The sequence below is a fragment of the Pleurodeles waltl genome, chromosome 2_1 (assembly GCF_031143425.1).
Source record: "Pleurodeles waltl isolate 20211129_DDA chromosome 2_1, aPleWal1.hap1.20221129, whole genome shotgun sequence".
Classification (NCBI taxonomy): domain Eukaryota; kingdom Metazoa; phylum Chordata; class Amphibia; order Caudata; family Salamandridae; genus Pleurodeles; species Pleurodeles waltl.
The window spans coordinates 543,171,032-543,195,732 of record NC_090438.1 but is presented as its reverse complement, the minus strand read 5'-3'; the positions used below and the strand labels follow the sequence as shown (position 1 = coordinate 543,195,732).

General features: G+C 45.5%; 1 protein-coding gene across 4 annotated transcripts in view; it reads left to right on the top strand.

Annotated features, from left to right (window-relative positions):
• The first annotated feature begins 610 nt into the window (after window positions 1-610).
• Window positions 611-24,701, top strand: part of UBP1 (upstream binding protein 1) — a 528,279-nt gene continuing 504,188 nt past the window's right edge. For all 4 annotated transcript variants that reach the window (XM_069214387.1, XM_069214377.1, XM_069214369.1 and 1 more), the window contains exon 1: window positions 611-1,084. In XM_069214387.1, the coding sequence (XP_069070488.1) occupies window positions 972-1,084 (113 nt within the window). In that variant the 5' untranslated portion in view covers window positions 611-971. The remainder of the gene's footprint in view (window positions 1,085-24,701) is intronic.

Genomic DNA, 24,701 nt, shown 5'->3' with positions numbered 1-24,701 from the left:
TGTGTTTCTTCCGCCGATTTGGCCAACCAGTTCTGTTTCTGTATGTGTTTCATTTGATTTTGAGATTAATCTACATGACCTAAACCTCGTTAATACAGGGAAATAAACATTTTAAACTTTTACTAAATGTGTGGTTATTTATGACTGAAAGGTCATGGTGCGTTACAATTACTTTAATAACAAACTAGGGGCCTAAAACATAGTCCAACCCAAGATGGCCTCATCAAAATGAATAACATCGACTCTTGGGAATTATAGCAATCGCAACAGTAACGCCAACAGGAAAACAAGGAGGAGAGTCAGACGAAGAGCAGAGGACCCACACGCGGCGCTTCATCGAATACAGAGGTTGTTTTCTCGTGATCTAGGCGGGGGGCTCTGGTAAGTAGGATCTTGGATGCGAAGGAAAGAAAACATGGTGGTTGTTGTGACAGGGAGATCTCCGCGGTAAACGTCAGCAACCAGAAGAGAACCTCGCGGAAACGGTTGCCAAACACACACCCCACCAGATTGCATGGCAAGAAATATTACCATGCGGAAGTGTCGCGAGCTAGGAGGAAGTCGTTCAGTGCAGAGGGGCGGGGCAATATTTCGGGCCGTGATAGGAGCATTGGTGTTCAGGAGGAGGGGCCGGAACGGTGCTGTCTTTAACTCCCAGCAAGCTCTTCCCTACTGGACCTTCATTGCTGATTGCTTTATTTCGGAAGGTAGCAGCAAATCTTTAGTTGCAATATGCCAGGCTCGCCGCTGCGTTGGTCAGGGAGGCTGGGTGCACCACGGTCGTAGGCTCTCACCTCCTATAGATGGAGGGAGCCTCCCTCCACCCCGCGGGCAGCAGTACACTTTGGCTGCTGCCCTAATCTTTCCACAAATAACATCTGTGCTCAAGCCGCACACCCACCCCGGCCTGTCAGTGAGCTGACACCTTGAAGAGGAGTTCAAGCAGCCCCCGGGGCACAAGACACAGACCCATGGCCTGGGTGCTGAAGATGATGGACGAAGTTATCGAATCTGTGGTACAGGATTTCGATGCCAGCCTGTCGGACATCGGACAGGAGCTGGGAGCCGGAGTGTACAACATGAGGTTAGACGACTCTGTTGCTCGTGTGCACCGCCTGCTGCATCCTCCTGTCCATTCACACACCTTCCCAAATGAGTTGTTGCACGAAGACATTGTTCTGCAGACCATTTCTTAACTCCAGTACCCTCATCACTGGCAAGGTTACGGGGTCCGGGTTCCAGCGCTAGGTACGGATACACCAGGGAACTTCGAGTTGACCGGGCAGTGCAAAGATCAGGAACGCACACTGAGCTATCTTTGCCTATCTGTAGCGACCCTGCCTTTGTGGCTTATATAGGCCATTCTGTAGCACGAGGAGCTCGTAAATAGGGAAATCGGTAGAATTAGTGCATGTGTGAAACCCTAGAGTTGCAGCTCAAATTTAGCCATACATGCAGCCCTAAAAGCAGTTAAATGCCACAGTCCTAGATCATGCATCCCGTTAACGGAAACCGTGTTGTAAATATAACTTTTACCGTCGTGTTTCCGTCTCAGGGCTTAAAAGAGTAGAATTTTCCAGCCATGGCAAATTAATCATATTTTAGATTCCAGGCGAAATAACAGTTCAAAGATTTAAAGTGCTTAATCCTGGTACTAGACATCTTTCTTGGCCCTTCTAGTTTGTGCAGACAGTGAAGTCGAGGCACGTGGATGCTAATAGAGATTTATGTGAAGTCATTTGTGTGACACTTGATCTGATGTTAACTAAGGATCAGACACTTGAAGCTATGAGTTACAAACCAAGGGCACACGTCTCATTAATTTAGCGACCAATCTGTACTACATTTCCCTCTTCTGTGTTCACAGGAACACCGACCATGGATGTGCACAATTGTACATTTAACGTGCTTGTATGTTGTATTAGTGTGAATACAAGTTTGCCATTTGTCCTAAAGACAAATTCAGTTTCAGGTGGCATCGTGCCTCACCTAGTACGACGATTTAAGTTTTTTAGTGGGCAATGTTAATTATTTGCACCTGCTATTTTGTCATAGTTTTTACATTTCTTGCGCTTTGTGAGATAGAGATATTTATAAATGTGGTTTTATGTCGCACAACGTAATAACCGTGCTTTTTGTCAGGATTTGCAGTGATGTTTTTGCTGTTGCTCATCAGGGCTGCTTACACCTATCACGAAGGTGAAACTTTTTTTTTTTGTAACTAACCTGTGATAGGAAGTAATGCTTTTTAATAGTCTATGTTTTGCTCAACTTGTGCACACAGGTTTGGTATATGGCTTCAAACCACAAACAAGGCTTCACGTTAAGGAATAAAAATAAAATCGTAACATTTTATAAATCGCTTTATACTTTTATTCCGAATCTAAGGAAGTTCTTGATACTTGTGATTTGCACGACTACCAGTGTTCATATGTTGAAAATGTACTATTGAATTACTCGGGCAAGTATTAACCCCTTCGCTGCCAGGCCTTTTACCCTCCGTGTCTAGCCTTTTTTGGCTATTTGGGGCAGTTCGCGCTTAGGCCATCATAACGTTTTCTCCACATAAGCTACCCATGCCAAATTAGCGTCCATTTTTTCCAACATCCTAGGGATTCTAGAGGTGCCCAGACTTTGTGGGTTCCCCTGAAGGAGACCAAGAAATTAGCCAAAATACAGCGAAAATTTCGTTTTAAAAAAAGAAAATGGGGGGAAAAAGGGCTGCAGAAGAAGGCTTGTGGTTTTCTCCCTGAAAATGGCATCCACAAAGGGTTTGCGGTGCTAAAATCACAATCTTCCCAACTTTCAGGAACTGGCAGACTTGAATTAGAAACCCCCATTTGTCAACACAATTCTGGCATTTTACTGGGACATATCCCATTTTTACTATTTTTTTGTGCTTTCAGCCTCCTTCCAGTTAGTGACAGAAATGGGTGAGAAACCAATGCTGGATCCCAGAAAGTTAAACATTTCTGAAAAGTAGACAACATTCTGAATTCAGCAAGGGGTCATTTGTGTAGATCCTACAAGTGTTTCCTACAGAAAATAACAGCTGAAATGAAAGAATATTGAAATTGAGGTGAAAAGAACAGCAATTTTTCTCCACGTTTTACTCTGTAACTTTTTCCTGCAATGTCAGATTTTTGAAAGCAATATACCGTTACGTCGGCTGGACTCTCCTGGTTGTGGGGATACCTAGGGCTTGTAGGTTCATCAAGAACTCTAGGTACCCAGAGCCAATAAAGGAGATGCACCTGGCAACGGGTTTTCATTGTATACCGGGCATACAGCAATCTATTTGGTGAAATATAAACAGTGAGAAATAGGTATCAAGAAAAAACCTTTGTATTTCCAAAATGGGCACAAGATAAGGTGTTGAGAAGCAGCGGTTATTTGCACAGCTCTGAACTCCGGGGTGCCCATCCTAGCATGTGAAATACAGGGCATTTCTCAAATTGACTTCTTTTTTTACACACTATCTTACATTTGGAAGGAAAAAATGTAGAGAAAGACAAGTGGTAATAACACTTGTTTTGCTATTCTGTGTTCCCCAAAGTCTCCTGATAAAAATGGTACCTCACTTGCGTGGGTAGGGCTAATGCTCGCGACAGGAAACACAACGTGGACACATCACATTTTCCTAAAGACAACATACCTGTTTTTTGCAAAGTAACTAGCTGTGGATTTTGACCTCTAGCTCAGCCGGCACCTAGGGAAACCTAGCAAACCTGCACATTTTTGAAAACTAGACATCTAGGGGAATCCAAGATGGGGTGACTTCTGGGGATCTGACCAGGTTATGTTACCCATAATTCTTTGCAAACCTCAAAATTTGGCTAAAAAACACTTTTTCCTCACATTTCGGTGACAGAATGTTCTGGAATCTGAGAGGAGCCACAAATTTCCTTCCACCCAGCGCTCCCCCAAGTCTCACGATAAAAAGGGTACCTCACTTTTGTGGGTAGGCCTACTGCTTGCCAAAGGAAATGCCCCAAAACACTATCTGGACACATAAAAATTATCAAATACAAAACTACCTGTTTTTTTGGGGGGCACCTGCGTTTTTGGTCCTGGGCTCAGCAGCCATCTAAGGAAACCTACCATACCCAGACATTTCTGAAAACTAGACACCCGTGGGAGTCCAGGGAGGTGTGACTTGCATGGATCCCTCAATGTTTTCTTACCCAGAATCCTCATCAAACCTCAAATGTAGCTAAAAAAAAAAAAAATTCCCACATTTCTGTGTGGGATCACCGCACCAGGACACATTTCCTACCACCCAACGTTCCCCTCAGTCTCCCGGTAAAAAGGATACCTCATTTGTGTAGGTGGACCAAGTGCTTGTGACAGGGAAGAGCCAAAACGTGTCAAAATTGAGGGGGAACCAAAGCGGATCCAAAAGGGCAGTTTGAAAAAAATCATTTTTAGCCTGACAAGTGCAGCAGAATTTGTATCAGTATAGATGAGACAATGCTGGGTGGTAGGAATTTTGTGGATTCCTGCAGATTCCGGAAGGTTCCATCACAAAAATGTGGGGAAAATGTGTGATTTCCAGCAAGGTTGGAGATTTGCAGGGCATTGTGGGTAAGAAAATGGTTTGGGGTGCATGTGAAGCACACCACCCTGGAATCCCCCAGATGTTTAGTTTTCAGATGTGTCTAGGTCTTGTGGATTTTTCTACATGGCAGCGTTCCAAAGTCCAAAAAGTGCAGCCCTCACCATTCCAAGTGGGACGATTTTGAGAGTTAGCCAAGCTCTCATGGCCCAAATGTAAAACTAAAACCCAAAATAATAAAATGTCCTCTTGCTTGCCATGGGATAAGAGGTTTTAGTGTGCGGGGGAGAGCTAAAAGACTGTTACCCACTTCAGTTGGGGTGGGGGCATAACCATACTGGTCGGTAGCCACCACCCCACTATTTTTTTTTCTTTTTAATTCCCAGGCATCTAGTACACTTTCTGCCCCCCCCCCCCCCAACCGGGGTGTGGATAAGGTTTAATTGCCCCATCTGCCCACTGGTGGGCAGAAGAACTTTGGCCCCATTTATTTGGGGTGGGGGTATGGCCATACCCCCAACCCTCTTATTTAGGAAAAATAAATCTTCCCTGGTCTCTGGTGGGCTTTCTGCTCCCCTTGGGGGGCAAATGGGCCTTCCAGAAATAGGCCAATCTTCCCCCAAGGGGGGCAGATATGGGCAACAGTAATGTGCCCCTATGGGGAGCGACCTTTACCCAAGGGGCTGCCCCCCAAACAAAACACACACATACACACACACCAATCCCTGGTGCCTAAGTGGTTTCTGCCCCCCTGGGGGCAGATTGGTCTAATATAAATAGGCCCATCTGCCCCCAAGGAGAGCAGAAAGGGCCTAAAATAAATCCCCCCCCCCACAGGGGAGCGACCCTTGCCTAAGGGGTCGCTCCCCTTGCGTGAAATTTGCGCAAAAAAAAATCCCCGGTGCCTAGTGGTTTATCAGCCAAATAAAAATAGGCCGATCTGGCCCCAAGGGGGGCAGAAATAGCCTAAAATAAATTTGCCCGCCCCCCCCCCCCCACAGGGGAACGACCCTTGCCTTGGGGGTGCCTCCCCTTGCGTGAAATTGAGGCAAAAAAATAAAGATCCCTGGTGTCTAGTGGTTTCTGCCCCACTTGGGCAGGTTGGCCTAACAAAAATCGACTGATCTGCCCCCAAGGGAGGCAGAAATGGTCTAAATACAATTTGCCCCCCGGGGGAGCGACACTTGCCTAAGGGGTCGCTCCCCATATATAAAAAACAAAAGTAAACACGAACAAAAAATATATCCCTGGTGTCTAGGGGTTTCTACCCCCCCGGGGGCAGATCGGCTTAATTATAGTAGGCCGCTCTGCCCCTAGGGGGGGCAGAAAAGGCCTAAAAATATTTTGCCCGGGGAGCAGCCCTTGTCCAAGGGCCCGATCCCCTTATGCACAAGTATATATATAAAAAAAAAATCCCTGGTGTCTAGTGGTTTCTGCAGCTCTTGGGGGCAGAAATGGCCTAAATATAATTTCGCCTAAGGGGTCGCTCCCCACCTCTAAAAAGCAACAACAACAAAAAAACTAAAGAAAAAAAAAAGATCCCTGGCGCCTAGATGGTTCTGCCCACCCGAGGGGCAGATCGGCCTAGTAACAATAGGCCGATCTGGCCCCAGGGGCAGAAAAGGCCTTGAAAAAAATTGCCCTCCTGGGGAGCGACCCTTGCCCAAGGTGTCGCTCCCCTTATGCCAATTTCCATTTGGAGCAAAATCCCTGGTTTCTAGTGGGCATTTCAGCAGCCGGATCTCTTCACGATCCGGCTTCTGAAATGCTCTGAGGGACTTCAAAGGGAAGGAAATTCCTTTCCTTCCCTTTGAAGCCTCTCAGGCCCCCATCACATGATCGGAAGAGAAATGCTTTGCATTTCTCTTCCGAGCTTCCAGTGCGATGGGGAGGTGGCCTCTGATGAGGTCAGCACGCAATCGCGTGCTGACGTCATAAGACATCACAGGGGTTGGGGGGGGGGGCAGGTGTGGCAGGGGAAGGGCTTCCTCTTCCACCCCTGCCTTGGGGGGGTGGGAGGGAAGCCCACAGAGGGAGCACTAGCGCTTCCTCCGAGCTCATGACCAAGGACGTAATGGTTACGTCCTCCGCACAGGAGCACTGTGCCGGTGGACGTAACCATTATGTCCCCGGCATGGAAGGGGTTCAATATAACGTTGTCCAAGGGTTCATCCATATTACGAAGGCTCTTCAGGGTTGAGCTGGTATTAACAATTTTCATGCTTGTCTGGAAAAAGCATTGACAGAGAAGGGATGTTGTAAACCGAGCTAACCCTGACATTTAATCCTGGAAACATGAGGTGTTTACAGACATAAAATGCTGTATTGAAAAAACGCATGTTATAAGATCACTCTTTGCTCCCTCTCCCCCGCCTATCTGGTTTAAGGTACAGTTATTAGTAAACTAGTAAATATTTACAACATTTGTGAGAGAGTAGCTGACATCTAAATACTAACCGTAGCCTGATGTCTAAGGTACTGCTTTGGTTGGATGTGCATACAACGTGGTTGATTGGACGTGAGTACATCAGACCTATTGAGCACCATTGGGAGCAAACGCAGACAAAGGCATTAGAAAATGGATGCTACGGACACTAAAACAGTTGTTTTTCTGTGACACCCTTTTTCTAGATGTTTCTATCTCTGTTGTCATCTACGCAGTCTCCGACTGATACCACATGTAAACTAGTCCCCAACCCATGCATCCCAATAGAAAGGGAATGACAGGCCCAAACAGTTAATAGAAACAAAGAAAACTTAACTACTCTTATTGGCAGGTACAAGATGTAATTAGCCGCTAGTTTTTGCTAGACATTGTCAAAGATTCTGAAGCCGGAATAGCGGGTAGCGGAGTGAGGCTTCCCCAACACCCCAAATACAATAGCTGCTCCATGAAACGCGCAAGTGCCTGACACGTCAAATGCAAAATTTATTAGGCTTTATTCCTGCTAATTGGACCTAACTTTTAAAGCAATAGTGACTTGACTGGAATACAGCAGTCCAACTTGCGGCCTTCCTCTTTCTTTCACATACTTTGTAGCAAGTATTTTCCTTCAATAATTGTTAGAAATGGGGTCTTTTAATTAGCAGTCAGGTGACCCCCTGTCCAAGCAAGGACCCTCTCTCTAGTCAGGGTAAGACACACAATCCAAATTATCCTGTGCCCACCCTCTGCTAGCTTGGCACTAAGCAGTGAGGCTTAACTTAGAAGGAAATGTGTAAAGTATTTGTGCAATAAATCATGCAATAACACAATATAAATACCACAAAAATACACCACACAGGTTTAGAAAAATATAGAATATTTATCTGGTTAGAATAAGGTAAAAACGGTCAAGATTTGATAAGAACAAGTTGAAATATCACTTTGGTAATGATAAATAGAGTATTTAGGGCCTGATTCTAACTTTTCTAACTTGGAGTTCCATAGGATATAATGGACTCGTAATACGGTAGGTGGTATATCCGCCACTTTTGGGACGGTTTAACACCGTCCTCCAAAGTTAGAATCAGGCCCTTAGTTCTTAAAAAGCAATAAGTGTCTCTTGCAAGCACAAAGTACCTGGCTTGCGTCTAAATTACCGCACAGGACCGCAGAGGAGAAGATGTGTGGAAAACGGGGAGGTGTGCGTCGCTTTCTCTGGGCGCACATAGACAATGCAGCAATGCTTTTCCACTCAGCGAGGGCTTCGCGTCAATTTCCGGCGAGCAGACTTGGATCCTCTTCAGGTTGCGGGGTATTTGGATGCCCCAGGACGATGCAGAGAAATCCTGGGTGTGCACGGCGAAGTCACAAGAGCTATGTCGATCCGGTGGGCGATGCAGGGAAATTTCTGTCACACGGCAGGCGCTGCGTTGATTCCTCTTGTAGGAAGTCGAGCGGCGTCATTCTGGCTCGGCTATGCGTCGATCCAATGGGCAATGCGTCGAAGTTCCGGTCGCAACGCTGGTGCTGCGTCGATCTCCACTTGGGGACCCGGGCTGCATCGTTCCGGTTCAGCATTGCAGTGATTTTCTCACTGCAGGGCAGGCTGTGCGTTGATTTTCACTGCACAAGGAGTTCTTTGCAGAGATGAAGTCTTTTCGACCCCGAGACTTCAGAAAACAGGAGTGTAGGAAGTTGGCTCTGTATGTACTATTTCAAAGTAAGAAATAGCATGCACAGAGTCCAAGGGTTCCCGTTGGAGGTAAGATAGTGGCAAAAAGAGATAATTCTAATGCTCTATTTTGTGGTACTGTGGTCGAGCAGTAGGCTTATCAGAGGGTAGTGTTAAGCATTTGTTGTACACACACAGGCAATAAATGAGGAACACACACTCAAAGACCATTCCAGGCCAATAGGTTTTTATATAGAAAAATATATTTTCTTAGTTTATTTTAAGAACCACAGGTTCAAGATTTACAAACAATACTTTAAATGAAAGGTATTTCACTCAAGTATCTTAGGAACTCTGAATTATCACAATAGCATGTACAGTCTTGGCAAAAATGGCAATAAGCTATTTTAAAAGTGGACACAGTGCAAAAATCAACAGTTCCTGGGGGAGGTAAGTAAGTGTTAAGTTCACAGGTAAGTAAGACACTTACAGGGTTCAAAGTTGGGTCCAAGGTAGCCCACCATTGGGGGTTCAAAGCAACCCCAAAGTTACCACACCAGCAGCTCAGGGCTGGTCAGGTGCAGAGGTCAAAGTGGTGCCCAAAACACATAGGCTTCAATGGAAATAGGGGTACCACGGTTCCACTCTGCCAGCAGGTAAGTACCCGCGACTTCGGAGGGTAGACCAGGTTTTTTTTGTAGGGCACCGGGGGACACACAAGCAGGCACAGAAAGTACACCCTCAGCGGCACAGGGGCGGCCGGGTGCAGAGTGCAAACAGGCGTCAGGTTTTCAATAGGAATCAATGTGGAGACCCGGGGGTCTCTTCAACGATGCAGGCAGGCACAGGGGGGGGCTCCTCGGGGTAGCCACCACCTGAGCTAGGCAGAGGGTCGCCTGGGGGTCGCTCCTGCACTGGAGTTCGGTTCCTTCAGGTCCTGGGGGCTGCGGGTGCAGTGTGGTTTCCAGGCGTCGGGTTCCTTGAAGCAGGCAGTCGCGGTCAGGGGGAGCCTCTGGATTTCCTCTGCAGGCTTTGCTTTAGGGGATCAGGGGGGTCAACTCTGGCTACTCACAGGCTCGCAGTCGCCGGGGAGTCCTCCCTGTAGTGTTGGTTTTCCGCAGGTCGAGCCGGGGGCGTCGGGTGCAGAGTGGAAAGTCTCACGCTTCCGGCGGGAAACGTGTGGTCTTTAAAAGTTGCTTCTTTGTTGCAAAGTTTCAGTTTTGTTGAACAGGGCCGCTGTTCTCGGGAGCTTCTTGGTCCTTTTAGATGCTGGCAGTCCTCTGAGTCTTCAGAGGTCGCTGGTCCCTGTTGGATGCGTTGCTGTTGCAGTTTTTCTTGAAGTGGGGAGACAGGCCGGTAGGGCTGGGGCCAAAGCAGTCGTCGTCTCCGTCTTCTCTGCAGGGCTTCAGGTCTGCAGTCCTTCTTCATCTTCAGGTTGCAGGAATCTATCTTCCTCAGTTCTGGGAGCCCCTAAATACTCAATTTAGGAGCGTGTTTAGGTCTGGGGGGGCAGTAGCCAGTGGCTACTGGCCCTGAGGGTGGCTACACCCTCTTTGTGCCTTCTCCCTGTGAAGAGGGGGCACATCCCTAATCCTATTGGGGGAATCCTCCATCTGCAAAATGGAGGATTTCTTAAAGGAAGTGTCACCTCAGCTCAAGACACCTTAGGGGCTGTCCTGACTGGGGAGTGACTCCTTGTTTTTCTCATTATCTCCTCCAGCCTTGCCGCCAAAAGTGGGATGCCCTGTGGCGCTGTAACAAAGGGGGTCAGCCTTTGAAGCTCACCGCAAGGTGTTATAGTTCCTGCAGGGGGAGGTGAGAAGCACCTCCACCCAGTACAGGCTTTGTTCCTGGCCACAGAGTGACAAAGGCACTCTCCCCATGTGGCCAGCAACATGTCTGGTGTGTGGCAGACTGGCAAAAACTAGTCAGCCCACACTGGAAGTCGGGTATGTTTTCAGGGGGCATCTCTAAGATGCCCCCTGGGTGTATTTCACAATAAAATGTACACTGGCATCAGTGTGCATTTATTGTGCTGAGAAGTTTGATACCAAACTTCCCAGTTTACAGTGTAGCCATTATGGTGCTGTGGAGTTCGTGTATGACAGACTCCCAGACCATATACTCTTATGGCTACCCTGCACTTACAATGTCTAAGGTTTTGCTTAGACACTGTAGGGGCATAGTGCTCATGCACCTATGCCCTCATTTGTGGTATAGTGCACCCTGCCTTAGGGCTGTAAGGCCTGCTAGAGGGGTGACTTATCTATACCATAGGCAGTGTGAGGTTGGCATAGCACTCTGAGGGGAGTGCCATGTCGACTTAGTCATTTTCTCCCCACCAGCACACACAAGCTGGCAAGCAGTGTGTATGTGCTGAGTGAGGGGTCCCCAGGGTGGCATAAGACATGCTGCAGCCCTTAAAGACCTTCCCTGGCATCAGGGCTCTTGGTACCAGGGGTACCAGTTACAAGGGACTTACCTGGGTGCCAGGGTTATGCCAATTGTGGAGACAAAGATACAGTTTAGGGAAAGAACACTGGTGCTGGGGCCTGGTTAGCAGGTCCCAGCACACTTTCAAATCATAACTTGGCATCAGCAAAGGCAAAAAGTCAGGGGGTAATCATGCCAAGAAGGCATTTCCTTACAAGGAGGCAAGCTCAATCCAAGCTCTTGGAGAGCACTTCTCAGCAGAGCCAGAGGGCAGCAAGGCAGCAGGCCTTTACAGCGAAGCAGTCAGGTGAGTCCTTTGGGCAGCCAGGCAGCTTCTCTTGGCAAGTTCTGGTTCAGAGTTCCTTTCCCAGTAGGTATCTTGTCAAGAAGTGTCTGAGTTGGTAGGGTCAGAGACCTGGTTTAAATACCCAGATGTGCCTTTGAAGTGGGGGAGACTTCAAAGAGTGGTTTAGAAGCGCAAACAGTCCCCTTTCGGTTCCATCCTGTCTGCCAGGATCACAGTCTGGGGTTTGGCAGTCTATTGTGTGAGGGCAGGCCACTGTCCTTTCAAATGTAAGTGTCAGACTCTCCACCCTCCCAGCCCAGGAAGACCCATTCAGTTTGTAGATGTGTGCAGGTGTGACTGAGCATCCTATGTTTGGGGTTGTCTGAGTTCATAAGGAGTTGTCAACTAACCTAGCCAGACGTGGCTTGTAAGGCACTGAAGGATTTAAGTGCAGAGAAATGCTCACTTTCTAAAAGTGGCATTTCTGAAATAATAATATTAAACCCAACTTCACCAGCCAGCAGGATTTTGTATGGTCATTCTGGCCATACTAAATATGACCCTGTTACTCCTTTCAGATCAGAATCTACCATTCAAGCAGTAAATGATGGTAGCACTAATGTTAGCCTATGAAAAGAGCAGGCCTCACAGCAGTGAAAAACGAATTTACGAGTTTTACACTACCAGGACATATAAACTACACAGGTATATGTCCTGCCTTTTATCTACATAGCACCTTGCCCAATGGATTACCAAGGGCCTATCTTAGGGGTGTCCTATATGTAGAAAAAGGGGAGTTTAGTGCTTGGCAAGTACTTTTAAATGCCAAGTCGAATTGGCAGTGAAACTGCACACAGAGGCCTTACAATGGCAGCCCTGACACATGGTTAAGGGCTACTTATTTGGGTGGCACAATCAGTGCTGCAGGCCCACCAGTAGCATTTAATCTACAGGCCATGGGCACTTGTAGTGCACTTTACTAGGGACTTATAAGTAAATTAAATAAGCCAATTGGGTATGAGCCAGTGTCACCATGTTTTAAGGGAGAGAGCATATGCACTTTTGCACTGGTTAGCAGGGGTAAAGTGCACAGAGTCCTAAAACCAGCAACAATAGTGCCAAAAGTGGAGGAAGGCAGGCAAACATTTGAGGGTGACCACCCTTAGGCTTGTCAGGTCTAACAGTAATGCTTCTTATATTTAGATGTTAAGCTATTTTGATTCAGATATTTTTCTTGTTTTCTGTCCCAAATGCTACACCCTCTTGCTTCATCGTTCGTATCACCTTCCACTGCAGAGGACCATTTTACCTAGTAATTTTTTTTACAGGATACTTGATGTATATCATGTCTTTCCCCCCTATAAGGCACTTATGTCAGAAGAACCAGTTTAAAGGTAGCTTACTTTCTTATAGACTTTGAATGCGATTTTTAGTAGGAAGGACGGGAGGGGTGATTAGACTTGCACATTTCCATTATTGTAAATGTTTGGCTAATTAATCAATAATTCAATTTTCATTCGTGAATGGTTAAACATTAGAAATCATCTCTGCATATATTAATTTGATGTCAACAGTCTTCTTTACAACAGCAACACATGTAACCACCGAAACAGAACAAGGGGCCAGATGTAGCAAACTGTTTGCGACTCGCAAACGGCGAAAATTGCCACTCGCGAGTCGCAAACGCGTGTTTGCTATGCAGAAATGCATTTTGCGAGTCGGAACCGACTCGCAAAATGCATTTCCGAGTCCCAAATAGTAAGGGGTGTTCCCTTCCTATTTGCGAGTCGCAGTGGTATGCAATTCCATTTGCGACCGCGTATGCGGTCGCAAATGGAGTCGCAGTTACCATCCACTTGAAGTGGATGGTAACACACTCGCAAACGGGAAGGGGTCCCCATGGGACCCCTTCCCCTTTGTGACTGGACCCAAAATTATTTTTTCAGGGCAGGCAGTGGTCCAAGGGACCACTACCTGCCCTGAAAAAATCCGAAACTGAAGGTTTTTTTTTTTTCCTAAGTGCAGCTCGTTTTCCTTTAAGGAAAACGGGCTACACTTATTTAAAAGCAGTCACGGACCCCATCCCCGTGAGTGCCCAGAGTCGGTATGGGGGCGCAAATTGCAACCCACCTCATTAATATTAATGAGGTGGGTCTTTGCGACCCCATAGCGATTCGCAGAAGGTGTCTGAGACACCTTTCTGCATATGGTTTTGCGACTCGGAAATTGCGAGTCGCTCGGAGTCGCAATTTCTGAGTCGCAAAACCTAGTTTTGCTACATCTGGCCCAAGATATTTTACTGTTGCCCCAAATGTGAGCACCACAGCGAGCCCAGACTTGCAAAGGTTCAATTGTCACTGAGAAAAGCAATGGAGAAAGAGGACATCCTTGCATGCTGCTCCTATGATTTGAGAAAAGAGGGAACAAGACGCCATTAACTGTAACATGTGCCGTGGGATGTGCATAAAGCACTTTGGCAAAGGACCGGAAGCGTGGTCCGAGTCCCATGCAGCAGAGGACTTCAAAGAGGAATCCCCATTCCAGAGAGTCAAACACTTTCTCAAAGTCCAACAGCATAAGGTCAACAGGGTCTCTAAAATGCAGATGGTGTTCCAGAGCAACATGCACTCGGCAATTGCAGTGGGGCAAAAGGCTGCATTGGTCCGGGTGGACAAGAGAGGACAATAGCCACAAGAGGGAGTTTTCAATAATGTTTGCAAAAATCTTAATTGCCACATTAATAAGGAAGATAGGACGGTATGCTGGACAGGCTTCCATGGTCTCTCCGGTTTGTGGAGAACCACAATTTTGGCAAGGCTGAGTTCAGCGGTGAAGTGGCCTTTGTCCTCGACCTCAGGCAAACATTGAGGAGATGAGGGGAAAGGAGGGAGAGGAATGGCTTATGGTATTCAATTGGAAAGGTGTCTGGTCTGGTCATCTTATTCAATTGCAGGCAGTTCTTGTTTAAGAGCCGTCTCGTATGCAGCTGTGAAAGTGGTCAGTGGAAGGTTGACAATCCGAGGGCAGGTGTCTGCATTCGGGGACGTGTCGACGACCATATAGGGATCCCTAGTACATGGCAAACACTGCTGTGATGTCCACATAACTGTCTTGTTGGCCTTCCACACAGTCCCTTTGGAGTCAACTGACCCATATTAAGATCAAAATATGAGTAAGCTCCTGACAGATGTAGGGAGGTCTTTGCTCGGCCACAGGACACCAAGCATTAAAGCGCTGTAGATGCTTGCTACCTTCTGCCTGCTGGCCATATTATAGCATGTCCAGAGAGTGTTTGGAAATGCCCTGATGTAAGAAGTATGTGGCCTGCATTATAGGGATCTCTGTGGCGCGGAGGGAAAAATAGTTAACTCTAGATAAACTACTCGGGCCGTGGAGAGGCAGATATGTTTCTTGGGTGGCACTTCCTCCAGGTATCGGAGAAATGTGGGGATGTTGCCCATTCCACCGTTGGCAAGTAAGATTGTGGGCGAGCCACTTTCACCCCTGTTGTATCAAGGTTTGGGTCAATCATGTTGTTAAAATTGTGGTGGGAGGTCCAGAACGATGTCAGGGATGCAACCTTGGGAGTTCAGGTTCAGTGAAAAGGTATGCTAATGGAGTTGCAGTGTTTGCCCCCCAGAAGGTCCTCCAAAAGGACAAACATCCCATCAGCATCTGACACTGAGTGAGTGACGAATAGGGGGACGGATTCGTGAACTCCTATGAAACCTGTCATGGGCAAGAACCAGCCAGTGGGTTCCCAAGAAGGTGTGTCTTCTGAAGAAACAACACAGCTGGAGAATAACGCTTGTCAAAGTGAATGACCGAGTTTCATTTAATATGGTAATTGAGACCATTGATGTTCCAGGCCATGACACTAAAAAGTGCCCTCAATCTATGGGGGCCTAAGAGAGGGCTAGGATTAGGAGGATTGTAGGCGTAGTAGGGTTCACAGTTACTTGTGGGGAGGCCAAGGATATGAAGTCTGTGTCATAGTGGGTGTAGTGATTGTGTGTACTGTGTGGGTGAAAGAAACAATGGGAATGCAATGCAGCAAAACTGTGAAATAAACCCCCCACCCTACACTTCAACACCAGAAGTATCTGTTTCCCAAAGTCCCACTTGGAACCAAACAACAAGCAAATGAGGGAGCGCAGAGAGGCTGCCTTCTCCATCCTACATCTCATGTTAGAAAAGGATAACATGCTTCTGGCTAGAGATAACATAAGGCATAAAGACCAGGGGCGGTTCCTCCGTTATAGCAGAGGAGCGTCGTCCACCTGCTCAGAGTCAGGCAGTGAAAAATAAAATAATAATAAAGCATATTATCATTTTATTTATCACTGTCTGCCTAAGTCATGAAATCTAGAGAGGGTCCGTGCTGGGCCATGGCAGAGAGGAGGAGTGGTGGGCATTGTAAAGTGTGCATGTCGGTTTGGCCGGCCGTCTTAGGACGGCCAAACTGACATGCACACTTAAATTTCTCCAACATAACAGTGTTACACAGCTGGGTGGAGAAATGGCACAGGCTCATTTTGCCTGAGCGAGCGTCAGACCAGCCCGCTCCGGCCAATCCTGGCGCTTTTTTCATGCTTGGTATAGCATGAGACCAGCATCTGGATTGGGAGCCTGTACTTTGTGTCCTAGTGACTGCCAGGAGGAGAGGAGCTCCGAAGCAGCTGGCAGCGGGACGAAAAGCAACAGGTACTTTTTTTTCTTCTTTTAAAAAAAAAATATTATTACTCGCCTAACATCCCCTCCCGCTCCACCACTTTAGATTGACGGCAGCCACCACTGATGATGACAATAATGGAGTGTGTAGTCTTTTGGTTACTGCAGAGACATGAGTGGCCGAGCCGATGGCCTGCTCACAGAGGATCAGACTGGGTCTATCAATTGGGTGTCACCAGGGCTGGGTCCCGATGGAGATGACAGGCTCACCAACACAGTTGGTCAAATTAATGAATGCAACTTCGTATTATACTCCAACCAAAGTATTTTTCCATTCCTTTAAGACGCACATTGAATGGTGATTTGAAGAGTCTTCTTACACCTTGCAAACCACATCTATTGCAAGATTGAAGTATATGCCATTCATTCATTCATTCAAAATGGATCTGGAAGGGGGATATGAGATTACAGGGGTAAACAAGATATTACTGCAGGGCTAGAAACCACAAGTAACCTTGGCAAAAGCTTTTTAACCAGTCCTAAATTGTATTGACTGTGTATCATGAGCAAACCTGACCCCTTGCAAAAGGTTGTATGTATGATTCTTTTATCTTCCAGTAAAATGTTTGTCAGGCAGTCATTTCACAATATAGTTTTTAAATGCCTACTAACCTCATAGGATTTGCAAGTGATTCTGAAGGAGAGAACAAATTAACTACCTAATTAGGTTACTTTGTCACAGTGTGCAGGATCACAATATCTCCATAGGTGCAAACATGTATCTGCCTGCTAGAACACAATGCTTCCCACCAAAACAGCAGGTGCACAGCAGACAAATATAGTAGTGCCATATAAGAAACAGTGCCAAGCTGATACATAGGGTCCAAAATGGGAGAAAACAGCAATAAAAAGTGTGTGCTGGACGAAATTAAACCAGATATAAATACTGGGTCATAATGGTCCAGCAGCATTTCAATATTTCTGTGCCAGACCTCAAATACTGACATAATATTGTATATCTTCTTGATTGTTTCCACTGCAAGGAATAATTTCTGTGAACTCCAGTTTATCCTGCTGTGATATGGCCTTGTGTTCAGTCATTGCCTGAATCTTGGGATTAAGTTTTAATGGGGTTTCAGGACAGTATTTGAGAGCTACAGAGCGATGCTAATTTGTACCACATTCTTATTGTGCAAGTAAATGGATTCAGCTAACACTGTGAGCCAGGTGTTTTTTCCAAGTAACCTAGTGTCTAACTGGACAGGGTATGCTATTTCTTATATGAGCACATGTGGTGTCACATAACAATAAAGGTCAGTACTGGTTACCCCCATTTCTGCCATTCTTAAATGACATTGTTAATATGCTCCATCCAGCGCTGAGCTTTCTGTCTGCCAGGACAGACCTAAGCTGTTTGTGAGGCCTCATGCAAAAGCACTGGGATAATGCAGATCAGATACAACAGCCTGGGCAGTACAACCATCTTAATGACGGCTCTCCTGCCAGCCATGGACAGGTGCAGTTTAATCTAGTTTTCTGTTTGCAACTGTGGTTTGCTGAACATTGTGGCATATGGCCATGTCAAGTCTTCTATGGATCCTTATCCCCAAATATCATATGGAACCATCTTTCCATAACCAAGTATAAATAAGTGGGGAACATATTGTGCAGGCATTGGAGAGAATATTTCTCACTTATCCAGTTTAGTATAGCATACAGTAAACGTGACAGTGGACTCACTTGTGTGGTGCATCTCGTGATAAGGAACATCATTGGAATTTTCAGCCTTTCGCCCTCATACTGACAGCTGGATATGCTCAGAGCAATCCTAGCTCAGTTTTTTGACACCTGGATATCTCTCAAGACCACTTCAAAAAGAGGGGGGACAGGGAGATTACTGGCCCAGTGTACAGCCTCCCAACATAACCTGAATAAATCGAAAAGTACACTGTTCCTAAAGAAGAAAGAAACATAAACAAGACACAGGGGAACTCTAATATCAGGAGCAAAGAGAGCCCTCACACATCCATTAGGATGTCAAGCTTCATCACTGGGCAAGCTCCTCGTCAGACCGGCGCAGCAATGTCTGACGGGCACTCCTTATAAAAAGGGGGGCTCTTAACCGGAGTTCTTAAATTTAAGTTATGCCGGAGATGATCCAATTAGTAGATATAGTGAGGAGAGGGAATAGACAAAGGATAAAAATAGCTCTAAACTCCAACCATCATAATTTAATGAATCTAGGACAGGTTTAGGCTAAGATTAAAAATGACGAGAGTGCTTATAGAGATAATGCTCATACGCACTCTCACATAATGTGATGGGGGAAAAAAAGATACTATCCTAACCCCTCTATTCGTAGGTCAACATGTTTCGCGTCTCTATGGTCACATGGATCCAGTGATGCTTCATCAGGACCAATCAATAGATAAATGCAACTTCTCCTCTAGGTGTCCTATGCACCCTAACAGGGTTCAGGTAAGTAAACGTATTATGGTCACTTACTCTTGTCCACTGCACGTCTGGTCAGTTTATTAAAAAAAAGTCGCCCATCCCAATTAGAGATTATGGCGCCCCAGGAAAACAAGGGCCCATCACCAGGTACGCAGTATTGCGGCGCTCCCGAGTATGTGCGAGGACCTACCCCGACACCGTGATCTCTCAAGACCTCCACTCACTAAGGAAACACAAGCAAAATGGGCTTGATGTCTAAAGATTTGAAAGCAGTCAAAATAGAAAACCTAGCCCCTGAAAGACATTGTAATGAGAAGAATGCATGGTGGTGTTGTTATATATGTAACACTAAAACAACCTGCACATCCAGAGAGCTCTCTGAGGATGTGGCATCATCTTGTTTCTAAATACCTGGATAGCTAACCCTAAGCAAAGTTCCTGAACGAACACCTAATGCCTTTTGCCTATTCATGGCTCATCTATCCAGCTCACCCCAGGCTTTCCTTCCTCCGGCTTCTCACTGATGACTATCTGGCATAGCTAATCAAAGCCATTGGCAGTCCTGGTACTCTGGCATATCCTTCCCCTCTTCTCCACATCAGCTCACTCTCGGGCAGAACCAACATCAATCGCTCCATCATTACAGTCACTTCCCCAGCAACCATAAACACCAACCCCACACCAATCAAAGCCATCCTCCAGATACCAGTCTTGGACCTATCCAACTTTAGACCAATCTCTGAGCCCTTAAGCAAACCCTTTGAAAGATCAGCTTTCACACAGCTCTTTTGCTTTCTTCAAAGCAAATGACATGCTTTCGAACTCTCAGGCGCTGTTTTCCCCCCAGCTGTGGCACTAACCTTCCTATTTTCATTTGGGACAAGTCAGCAGTCTATCAGAAAGGAATCGCATTCTTCCTTCTATTGGACCTTCTGACAAGATACATCCATCTGCTCTACTACAGAGATTGAGTGCCCTTGCAACACAAGAGACTTCTTTGGACTAAATCTCATATCTCGAGGAGATTTAACATAATCTTCTTCAGTTGACGTAGTCTCCATATTAGGTGTTTCTCAAGGTTTCACCATTGCACCCCTTCTAGTCAACATTTTACTTCTGCCTCTGCTGGACATCTCAAATCATTTAACTTCTCCACCATGGCTCCTAGAATTTCTTCAGACCTGGACCTGTTTCCTTAACTGCCTCATAAGTTTAAGCTCATATCTACAACAAGTAATATCTACACCTATGGAAATAGCTTCATGCAACACCCCACTGCCCTATGTCTCATGATGCTAGTACCTACCCTGACCAAGCCCAGGAGAATAAAAAGTGTCTGTGTGCTCATATACCCTGATTTCTTCATTTTCACCCAGTTATATTAGGCTATGAAATCTTCTCTGTTCACCATGAGAACCATGGGTCACATTTTCCCACATTTTTCTTTTTCTCCCACGGGCTACAGGCTGCAGTATCATTGACTCTCTTTTGCCTAGATTAATGCCAGTGGATTGTACCTAGAGACATATGTCTTTGTCATCCACCTATTCCATTGTATTGAGAGCGTGTCCAGCAGGTAGCATCTGCACCTTCTCATTTATGACCACATCATCTACTGCTTTCAAGCTCAATACTGGCTCCCAGTGGCAAGACATATCCAGCAAGACATCGAACACTGGGCCACTGATTGTGCAGTTTAGTATTCCTACCTACTACCAATAAGGACTCTTTAGATTAGAATGACTCCTCTTCTGATAGTACTGAGACTCCGAAAGTCTTGCGTTTGTGCGACATCCCTTATGGTACAGCTAGCAACGCTTTGCATCTTTTAGTAAAGATGAGAAACATTCTGAAACGACTTTAGTTCTGAAGAACTATAATTATAAAACTGTTTTCAACTGTTGTAACACCCATACAACATAAGATGACAATGAAAACCAGCAGAATATGGTATGTAACAAGTCTACCTATCTGCCTTACATCCTTCTGCATGTCTAAGCACAACACCACAACCACCCTGACATGAGGCAGCCTTCGTGCACAACATCCAGTGCTTCCCACATAGGTCGTACTATATACCTGCTGTTCAGTTTCCAAAGCATACATAACAAGCTGCTTATCTTCTTACCTGACGGTAACGAACAATAGTTTGTGCCACATCATAAAATATCAACTGCGATGATTAGTTTAGACAAAACCCAAAAACCAACAAATGCAATTTTTCAGCATTTCTTTTGCTTATTATGGTGAATGCAATTCTTGCAAAATGTTTGGATGACATTCCATATGAAAACAGTAATTGAGAGAGCCCAGGGTCTGTCCCATTCATTGTACACATTTATCCATTATCTTAGACAAACAGAAAACCATTGTTTAAGAAACTGTAATGTTCACTCTTTGTCTGCAGGCGTGTTTGCATACCTCTATGCAGGATATATATATATTTTTTTTATTGAAGTGGCGTACGCTGTTTGGGCATATGTACTTCCTAAACTATGTTTCCTTGGAACATTTGTGACTTTCTGTTGCTGAAACCTGCATCAAGTGCAGCCTTAAAATCTTATTAGAAGTGTGCTGATTTTTTTTTTTTAATACATTTGCTCAATATTTTATTTCATTTCTCCAATAGACAAACACAAGTCCCAGAATGTTAATTAAGGAAATTTTGTCCTGAATTTCTGGAGTTAGGTAATACCAAATAGTAGGCTTTTCTGGGACATGTAGTGTTGTTCGAATGGGGATTTACCTTAACAAAACAAAAGACGAGGTTTCTGGCAAAACAGGAACAGTTTGTTTAATTAAACATTACCGCTGGGAGAGCAGTTACAGAACCAGGTTCTGAGGACTGTCTCTCGTTGTACATCAGATTAAAGCACATTTTTATACATTTCTTTGAGTGCAATATAACCATAAAATAAATTCTTTTCTTGGTAAAAAAAAAATGCAAACTGTTGCCAAGGAGTCATAAATACACTTCCAGATAGTGGGCACAGGTTGGCCTTGACCTGGTGTGAACACAATGTGGGCCAGCGAGTACATGTCCACACATCTAACCTGAGGGGCTCGTGGTCACTGCCTTTACTGTGTATGCTGTATCCTGATCGGCTAAGTGTACCTAACTACATGTGGCATCTAGCTTTATGGTGTTTTTGAAAATGCAGGCATTCCTCTGGCCTTATGTGCTTTATTGGGGCCAGTCTGCAGAGACAATTGTAGTGTTGTTGCCTATCTGTGGGATCTGATCTAGGTTTTCCTGTTTTGTGCGTTTGGCTGCAGCTAAGTGTTACTCGCACCTGTGACCTGTCAGTCATTAACCTTCAGGCCTAGGTCTCAGAGCCTGCCTGACCACATGCCTATATGCTGGAGTTAGGGGTAGAGTTCACAACGGGGGAATCTATCCTTGGTGATGCAGCTTTGTTCGTGTATGAAAATGTATCACTGTGCACATCGATTAATCCAATATTAACAGTAGTCTAAAATCAATTACGTACTATTAGTGCAATCTCCCAATCATCTTTATTGTGTTAAAGGTAGAACAGTGTACAAGGGAAAACACGTCCTCTTTATTCATGTGTAGAAGCTGCTTATTGGATTTCCTCCCACTGTTCTTCTTGTGTCTGGTCCGACCCTGAGTGGGCCAGAAAGTAGCCTAAGTTTCTATCTTTAGCGTGTTCTTGCATTACCACATCACATCACTCTTATTTAAAACGCATCTACTGTTTATCCAAAAAAATCAGAGAATAAAGATCAGAGCATACTTATGCCTAGCGATGAAACTGTATCTTTAACAGTGGGTAGTATCTTGACGTCCGTGATTTTCAGAGGGTGGGATAATTCCTGCTTTCATTTTCTTGATAAAATTAAAAGTTTCCTTTGTATTAGCTAGGAAATGTAACATTCTATGATAGGACCGGAGGTTCAGATTATTCAATTTTAAAGCTTAATGACAACACAGCTTCCTAAAGAATAGGTTTTATTCTTATATACCATTGCTGCCCTGGCTGAGTGTGTCTCAAATTCAAATTGCAATCAAGAGCTGTTACCCACCCAGAGGTCTTACATCCTGCATTGTGTCTTCATGCATCTCACCATACACAGCTTAGGTTACCTGGGAAAGCTGGGTATTGAACCACCCTAGTGTGAGATTTGGTGATTCCAGACATTGTAAATGAGACTCCTTCTGGAAAAAACATGCTCATTTGCACGTTCAATGCTCTCACATCAAACCCATGTCTGCAGTATATAAGTCATAATAGCATTGCTAATGTACTTGAAAATTCGCTCCTCAAGAGGAACTGCTTATCCTGCCATGATTCCAAAAGGTGTAGAACCGAATTCACATCCTACGGGTATGAGCTTGTCACTTCCGGAGGTGGCAATACCAGCACCCTCTAAGTAGTCTACATACAAACAAGCTTTTGCCCACTGCAACCCCATGGATGGGAAGTTGTACTGCTGAGATGGCCAACCTGCAGGCTTGATTGTGTGGCAAGGCTGTCGTGTGCCTGCCAATTGGGATTTTAAAAAAATTGAATATGGACTACATCTGACCCTTTGGGATCCAGATTCAATCCCATAAACCGATGGTATCCTGTACCCCAAACTGAACTACATCCCTTTACTCTAGAGTATGCCCTTGCCATACTGATGAGGCTCCGAGCATGTTCGGAAAGGCCTCGGCCATTCCAGCATCAATAATATTCCTGAACGTGACTGGCTGGAGAGTTACTTTCAGTACCAAGGGGTGTGAGTTGGCTTAAGCATCCATCAGAATGCACTATGGCCACGGACGGAGGATTGGAGAATCCAAAGTAAGTGCCAGAAGAATTAGAAACCAAGCTTGCGACCTCCAAACAGGTTTCACCACTACAACCACATCATCTATCTCGTGAGCTGCGCTGCGAGTCTCATTATCAGCAAGAACAGTGGAAATGTCCGGTCCCCAGCTGATGAAACAAGCAAGTCGGGGGACCAACATTTGACGTATAAGCATCTGACATGGTCCCCACCTGGCTATGATCCTCTGGAGAAGGCCTGGACCCAGCTTCCACACACTGAAGTCCCTCAGATGTTTATAGTTACTGGCCTAGGTGAGATTGGGCGTTCCTGGTAAATGTCCTACTTGTCTCGACAGAATTGCAAAAGATTCCTGGCCAGGTCCACCAGTGGCTCTGACGTACCAACCCCCCAAAAAAGATGGTTTATGTATCAGACTGTCGATATGTTGTACATATTCAGTAGTATAGAGCATGGGACTCTGTCTCATTAGACCCTTCACAGCAAACAAATCCTCCAGGAGCTCCAAACAATTAATGTGAAGTTTTGTTTCTTGTTCTGACCAGGGTCCTCCTGTAGTAGCGTCCCCACATCTGGCTTCTCATCCCGAATGGCACACTTTGGATTTTATGACCACATCAAGAACTGAACCACATATCGTCTTGCCCTCTTTAACTTCCCACTGATGAGTATCCATTTCTTCTCATATCAGAATAGGTTGCCTAGAAACCACTTTGGGTGTAGGGTGGCCCTTGGTATCGCCCCTTTGTCCACTGGGGCCCTTACCTCCCTGTCTATAAAGAACGTTTCTGAGCCAGTCATCTTCCCACTTTTAGTTTGAAAGAAGGGATATTCTTCACTTGTACCTCCACCTGGTGCAGTATTCCTGGTGCAAAAGGCTCCTCTGCCTCTGTGACATCTGCTGGCTCCTCAAGTAGGGAAGAAGCTCTCAATCTTTTGGTCTTGCCATTGAGATGGCTTCCTAAACTTAGAGCTCTGGGAAGGTGTGGAATAAGGTGTGGAATGTGGAATAAGGGCTCCCATTGAGTGCCTCCTGTTTCTGCCTGCCCAATCTGTAAACCTTGTTTCCGGAAAGCTTTCTCATGGATTGCTGAGCTTTATCCAACGAGTAGAAGTCTGCTTAATTCTTTATTAAAGGAACCATTGAAGAGACTGCTGTCCACCACCACACCCAGTTCCATAGAAACCAGCTTGCCCAATTTTTGGTCAATCTGGATCAAGAGAGATGGATGTCTTTCTGTAGAGAATGCACAGTTAGTGCTTCCAAGGAAACCTGCCTGCAGGGCCCATCCCAAAAATGTCAGAAGAATTGAAATTCCCTGTTTCTCTGATCTCTTTGGCAGTGTCCATGATTTTTGTGAGAGGACCCACAAAATCCAGAAGCTGATGCTGGAGAACCCGCCAGCAA